General features: G+C 41.0%; 1 protein-coding gene across 1 annotated transcript in view; it reads right to left on the bottom strand.

Annotated features, from left to right (window-relative positions):
* Window positions 1-364: 364 nt before the first annotated feature.
* LOC143122152 (MICAL-like protein 2) overlaps window positions 365-7,170 on the bottom strand; it is a 25,686-nt gene continuing 18,880 nt past the window's right edge. Inside the window, exons 13-16 of the mRNA XM_076282979.1 lie at window positions 4,920-4,993; window positions 2,150-2,264; window positions 1,954-2,000; window positions 365-1,300 (exon numbers count right to left, since the gene is read on the bottom strand). Coding sequence (XP_076139094.1) covers window positions 1,215-1,300; window positions 1,954-2,000; window positions 2,150-2,264; window positions 4,920-4,993 — 322 coding nt within the window. The 3' untranslated portion in view covers window positions 365-1,214. The remainder of the gene's footprint in view (window positions 1,301-1,953; window positions 2,001-2,149; window positions 2,265-4,919; window positions 4,994-7,170) is intronic.

The raw sequence follows: 7,170 nt of genomic DNA, 5'->3' as shown, positions 1-7,170 counted from the left end.
GCATGTAGAGCTAGTGGATAGGTTTAGCTGTTGTGGAGCTCTGTTTACTGTATTGTCTTTGCTGTTGGGAATTGCAAGAGGCTTTTAGTTTTATTAACCGACCCTAGACATGAAGAGCCTCCCTTCTTCGTAACAGTGGTGAATCTAATTGAGTGCCTTTCACTGTAAGAAAATGGGGATCTGCAAGGACCTGTTCATTTCTGAATGGATTTGAAGGCATCTCACAGTTTCCAATGTCCACGCTATTTAGGCCACAGTTTGATGAGGAGCTATTGATAAGAAGAAATGGTGCATAGCCTAATATAAGTAGTGTACTGAACACACACACACACACACACACACACACACACACACAACACACTGATGTTTTCTGCAGTTCTTTTACTGTATGGAGCAAATTGACCAATATCCCTGGGAAAGGACCCGAGAGGAATGCATTTCTATTTACAAGTCATGGTATCATTGTCGTGCTGGTGGTGATACAGAGGATAAAAAAATATGATCAACTTGCCCAATAAAACAACATCTGTAAAAATCTCAATTAAAACAAAGTTATTAAAAAGTTGACAAAATGCATTATTAGGTCACTGTCATATTACAGGGCAGCCCTGTTACTGTAAAACCACAATGTCATCAATGCTACAATGAGTTCTAGAATAAATTCATTATGATCCAGCATTCTATGATATCATAATGCAAAAGTTACACAAAATCACCCTGAAAAATAAAGACTGATTGTACTCACTGCATCCACTTGTTCAGCTATTGACTGTAATAAACTTGACACTTGTCCCTGAAAGTCTGAAATACTCTGACCCTGTCACTTACTGATCACAGGCAAACTAGAGTGTGTGTGTGTGTGTTCTGATTCTGAAGTGCCTGCAACAGAATCATTCAAACAGTGCCCTCTGGTGCCGCCTCAGATGTAGTGCACTGCTCGAGTCCTCTAGCTTCAAATAGTAAAAATATACTTAAAACTTAAGAGCAAATAGCAAATATTGCTTTAGTGTAAATCCCATTAAAATGTGGGTAAAATTTCTCCTTAGAGTAATGGCCTCTGAGTGTTAACGCAGATACTGGGCCCGATCAGAGGACTACAAATCTACATTTGTCCAGTCTGCATGACTGTACAGCAGCGTACAGAAAGCAACATCAAATAAACCAACAACAACGACAACAGAGCAACACACACAGACATAGAAAAATAATGGAGTTCAAGACACAACATTGTCCTTTTTGGACTTGAAACTAAACCACTTAGACTTGGGAGACTTCTTCTTGTCCTTCTCTTTCTTGAAATCTGAGAGAGAGAGAGAGAGAGAGAGAGAGAGAGAGAGAGAGAGAGAGAGAGAGAGAGAGAGAGAGAGAGAGAGAAAGAAAGAGATTTCTTTAAAAAAAGTGGTGGTTTTGTACCCCCTACCAGAACCGTAGAGAGTTCGAGAGACTGTCAGAGGCGATGGAAGAAGCTAGATTAAATAACTTCAGGTCTCCCAAAAATCAAATGTAAATTTACACTTAAAGGCTGTATCAGCGATGGCGGGGTAACGTCACTTCTGTTGACATTCAAACTAAACAGAGAGCTAGCTCGCACCACCCTCCCCCTCCCTCCCGTGCAATTGAAACTCTCCTAAACGCGCATCTCGTCGGTTATTGGTTAGAATACTTTATTTTGTGTGCAGATCTCAGAGTCTAGGCTGCCTACAGAGACGCGTTTTTTTGACAGCCTGCTTATGGGGTGGGCAGCTAGCGGATTGTTGGGAAAGATTAGATGAATGTGATCATTTATGTTTGGGCCTTTTTTGGGTCGTAACCCCTTGTAAAACAACTCCAAAAACCCATGCAGGCACATATAGTGTGTGTGTGTGTGTGTGTGTGTGTTTAGTAAATCCACAATGTCTGGATGCCTGCTTGATTGGTTATTGTACATGTTGAAGCATCTGAGCTGTGACTCACCAAGACTCTCCATCATCTTATTGAGTTGCTCATCTTCCTCCTCCTCTCTGAAGAAATGATGAGAAAAACAACCACAAGGTGAGAGAAGAGACAGCAATCTTACATCGACAAACTATTACAATCACCTGACTATCCACCGATGAGAAAAACACCCAAAGGATCTCTCTCTCACTCACACACACACACACACACACACCTGAGTCGATCTTCGTCCAGTCCGTCCACTATGGCGTTCCGGTCATTAACTATTTCCACTAGCTTGGCCATCAGGTCCTCCTCGCGCTTACGGTCAAACGATGTCTTCAAGTGCTCTAGAAAGACGCGCCGGACAGACAGTTAGGTCGACCAATAAGACACACCGGACAGATAGTTAGGTCGACCAATAAACAGGTACACTGACATATAAACACAGATAGACAGGTTCACTGACATATGGACACAGATAGACAGGTTCACTGACATATGGACACAGATAGACAGGTTCACTGACATATGGACACAGACAGACAGGTACACTGACATATGAACACAGATAGAAAGGTTCACTGACATATAAACATAGATAGAAAGGTTCACTGACATATAAACACAGATTATATAAACACAGACAGACAGTTTCACTGACATATGGACACAGACAGACAGGTTCTCAAACAATCAGGGAGGCAGAGAGCAGTGTTTCCCACTAGTGTTAATTTCGTCAGACGAGACGAGAGGAAATATGTTTGTCAACGACCTTTTTTTTCATGACTAAGACGAGACGATGACGAGACGGCAGTAATGTCGTGAAACACTGACTAAGACCATCTTAAGATGCATTATTGTTGACGAAAAAAGACGAGACTAAAATGTTTTGCATGAAATAAAAACTAAGATAAAATCTCCCTTCATGTTCGTCTACAAAATGAGAAGACAGAATATCTAGCTGTTACGTTTTCAAAATATTCCGAATGAGTTCATACGCAACAGCTTTCCTGTAGGCTAGTCTACGTGCTGTTGCTGCAACCCTGTGGCTGCAACACGAAACTACATGGAACAAGAACACTGGAGATTTCTGCCAGAGTTAGCACGATAACTACCTAAGCTTTATGCCACAATGCTACATACCTAGAAGTTGAAGCTTCTCTCATACAAATTAACATCCCCCAGAATGTCCATACGAAAATGTTCATCATATAATGTCAACTATTTAACTAGTTAGACTGATGATGCAAAGTTTGCTAGCAAGTAAGCTAATATGGAAAGTTCGCTAGCAAGTTAGCTATGGCTAGGATGAGGAGTCTGTTTGGGGAATGTGTTGTGTTTCGGCGCATATCGCCATCTAGCGAGGCGGAGTAAAACATTAATACTTTGGCCTACGACAGTGTTTCTCAAACTTTTTCAGTTTCAGGACCACTTAACTAACCCTAGCTAAAAAAAAAAAAAAGATTAGACCTACTTCAACAGTAGCCTATAATTAGTCTACACAATAGGCTTACTCACTGAACCACCTTGCTTATTGTTTTTGCACTTTGCTTATTGTGTGGATTCATACTGTATGATTTAAACTGGCATATCTTACATAGACAGTGTTGCAGAACTGTTTTTGCATACAAGTTGGTTCAATATTGCAAACAACTCATCTATATTATATTTTACCACGTCTGCTCGCGGACCACTTGGGATAGCTTGCGGACCACCAGTGATCCCCGGACCACACTTTGAGAAACACTGGTCTACGAATATGACAGTGGTCCAGTCAAATCTTTTACTGTCTATGGTCAAATCCCAGCAGAGCTATAACTGTAGCTCGACTTACCTGTGCATGTAAACATACTGACTGACCAAAAATCAGAATGAGTAATTATAACAGACGAGTAGCCCTGTGGACACACAATATTGTTGGAAAATTGAGATGTGTGAAACACTATTTGACTCAAATGGTAATCAGAAATCATTTGTTATAAAAAAAAGACTAAAATGTGTTGACTAAAACTGACTAAGACTAAGATACTTTTAGTTTTCTTTTGACTAAAACTAGACTAAAACGACGAGACTTTTAGTCGACTAAAACTTGATTAACAAAAATGATATTTAAATGACTAAATATGACAAAGACTAAAAAGGACATTTCGTCACAAGACTAAGACTAAATTAAAAATAGGTGACAAAATTAACACTATTTCCCACAGAATTGAATTCTATTTGTGGTGGAATGCAACAATTTTGAACAAATGTGTGCAGTGTGTTATTATGCTAACCGGATTTAATCACAATTTAGTCAGTAGTCTAGTAGAGAGAGAGAGAGAGAGACTGAGCGAAGGTGCACATAGCTCTACAATGAAAGGATTTCACCCCATTTAAATAGTACAACATAGAAAATCATTGTGTGGTGGGCCGCCACAAACAAGTCAATGTGACGGCCTGGTAAGCCTGCTGTTTGTATTTTAGTTGTCTCCCCCTTTCAGGCGTGCAGGTGGGCGTGGCCGGCTCCTTAGCGCTAACACAGCGGCGTGCAGGTGTTCTCATCACCACAAACACCCCGACACCTCTGACTACTGACTCTCTCCTGTTGGTCACGTTTTACACCCCGACACCTCTGACTACTGACTCTCTCCTGTTGGTCACGTTTTACACCCCGACACCTCTGACTACTGACTCTCTCCTGTTGGTCACGTTTTACACCCCGACACCTCTGACTACTGACTCTCTCCTGTTGGTCACGTTTTACACCCCGACACCTCTGACTGACTCTCTCCTGTTGGTCACATTTTTGCCTTTCTACCGTCTAAATAAATGGTCAATCGATCGCTACGCACGTCTCATCTCCCTCTCCTTTGTTGAGGCTTCTTTGAGGCCGTAACAGTCAATGTATGGGAAACACTGGACAGACAGACAAGGCAAACACACAAACACTAAAAACTAATTAGGAAAGAGGGGATGGCCCAAATCGTTTTGTTATCCAGTGTGTCTGTGTGTGTGTGTACCAGGTTTCATCATCAGCCTTCGGAGTTCCGCTTCAACACTGGGCTGCTGCTCCTCAAGATCCTGATTCTTGGCACTGAAACACACACACACACACACACACACACACACACTTAATTGTTAAAACATAAGGGGCCCGATCATGACATTCTAAAGTGCATCGTCACTCGTCAATTGACTATTCAAATTTAGTAGGATGTCCAGTTCACATTGGGAGGGGTTTCGTTATCAAAAGTGGAGCGCATGGCGTAACAAGGTGTTCCTAGGTCTTTTAATCAGTCATATGGGTGTGTTTGGGGCGTAACATCATTTTAAACCAATGAGAATGACATCTGTCATTCAAGGAAGTAATAGCAGGTCCCAGGCACTCAAATGTAAAAGAGGAGAAGGAATTCTTTAAAAAGCCTTTATTGCATCTGGCTTAGGTCATTTTAAAATATTGAGCCAACATGTTTCGACCGAGCATGGTCTTCTTCAGGGCAAAGTGACATCATCAAAGAGACATCTGTCATTCCCTTTAACGGCGCAACGCGCAATATGTCAAATAAATGCATCGGTATTTTGGCATTCAACGGCGCATTTGAAGGAGGCTGCTTGCGAGACCATATGGAATAGTCATTCTTAAACCATGCTTTACTAAAACCTAGCATAGCCTTCACGCATTTGCACTCGTCTATTATTTGAACTCATTGGCAAAGTGAAACTAACTTCACCAAGGAGTCAGTCAACGACAAGACAGTTATATGCAGTTACTTTCACTATTGACTGACAATGGGTTACCACCGAAAACATAGGCTGGAAAAAGCAACACTTACCCTAATGTTGCTCAAATGACTGAATAAAACAACATTTATCCTGCAGAGGAGTTGCTTATATCTCGTGACAGTGCGTCTTCAGCTGTGCTCCATACGTGTCTCTCGCCTCTCCCCTAATCACTTTTAACCGTCATTACCAATTTGCAAATGATGGTGAATAACTACTCATCATGAGATGTACAGTATTTCGTAATATCTTTATTCTAATTATGTTTCCCATTGTAATCGGGCAATTTTTAATGCTTTGCATGGACGTGCGCTGGTGTGCGTTCATGAATGTTAGAAGGATGGTGCGTGCACCTGCCAATATGACTGTTGACATGCGCTCTTAAAATAGCATATGAACAACTCGCCATTGACTTCTGACCAGGTTTAGGTGGTGTATGATAGCGATTTTTAGACAACGCGCCAGGCCCCTCCTTAGGTTGTTAACATCTAGACCAGTGGTCCCCAAACTTTTTCTTCCGAGGGCCAGCTCACTATGCCTGGCTCTAAGAGAGGGCCAGCTCACTATGCCTGGCTCTAAGAGAGGGCCAAAGACTCGGAGTATAAGAGTAACCATAAACAATACCATTGTTAGCTGTGTTTATATTGCCATCATGCCATATCAGTGTAAAATGTAGCTCAAATGAAATAATACTAATACTTTAGCATTCCCAAAAGCATTAGCAGGGAGTCCCAAAAGTATATTTTATAAAAATGTGTGGACTCTGAACTCTGTGTCTTTGCACACAGCTCAAGTTGTGGACAAGCAATATCCTACAAATAATTTAGTTCTCAAACTATGAGAGGTTTATGAAGTGCTGGCAAAAACATCTGAAATGACCACCATTCTAACTTTCACTCACCTGATGAGAACTTTGTGAACTCTGTATGAACATTTGAACGAGTGAATAAAAAATAGAAATAATTATCCCAGAAAGTCCCAGAAATATGACTTGAATAGAAGTTAGTTAGTTAACAATTAATTGATAAACTTTTAGAATACTTTTAGCACTGATGCAGTCAGCATAGGCCTCTTACATTGTTTGCAGGTAGGCCCTACTATACATTTCATTCCGTTTTCGATGGCAAATGCGAAACAGCGCCAAAACAACCACCAGTGGACAAAATGAGTATTACATGTGTACTGTTAAAGCGATGGTTCGGAGAGCGATGGGAAAAGCCCGTAAAAGTCCTGGCAGGAAGCATGTAGATCCAGGAATGCACTAATATTTTGTTTGTAGAACCAGTTTGCAACAATTATTAGTTAACACTAAGTTGTAAACACTTCGGAAAAAACTTCCTGCCAGGACTTTTATGGGCTTTCCCCAAATCACGGAAGTAACGTCGACGCAGCAGTATAGTAGCAGATAGTAGCATCCATCAGGCAAGTATTATTTAAATAAACTCCTGGTGTACTAACTTTTCAATGACTCGTTTTATGAGTAAAGAACAT

The sequence above is a fragment of the Alosa pseudoharengus genome, unplaced genomic scaffold, assembly GCF_046254945.1.
Source record: "Alosa pseudoharengus isolate Yale_2024_CS ecotype anadromous, Long Island Sound unplaced genomic scaffold, YU_APseudo_1.1 YU_APseudo_1.1_scf_13, whole genome shotgun sequence".
Classification (NCBI taxonomy): Eukaryota; Metazoa; Chordata; class Actinopteri; order Clupeiformes; family Clupeidae; genus Alosa; species Alosa pseudoharengus.
Note: the sequence above shows the minus strand (reverse complement) of the source record. Positions and strands in the feature narration are given on the sequence as shown.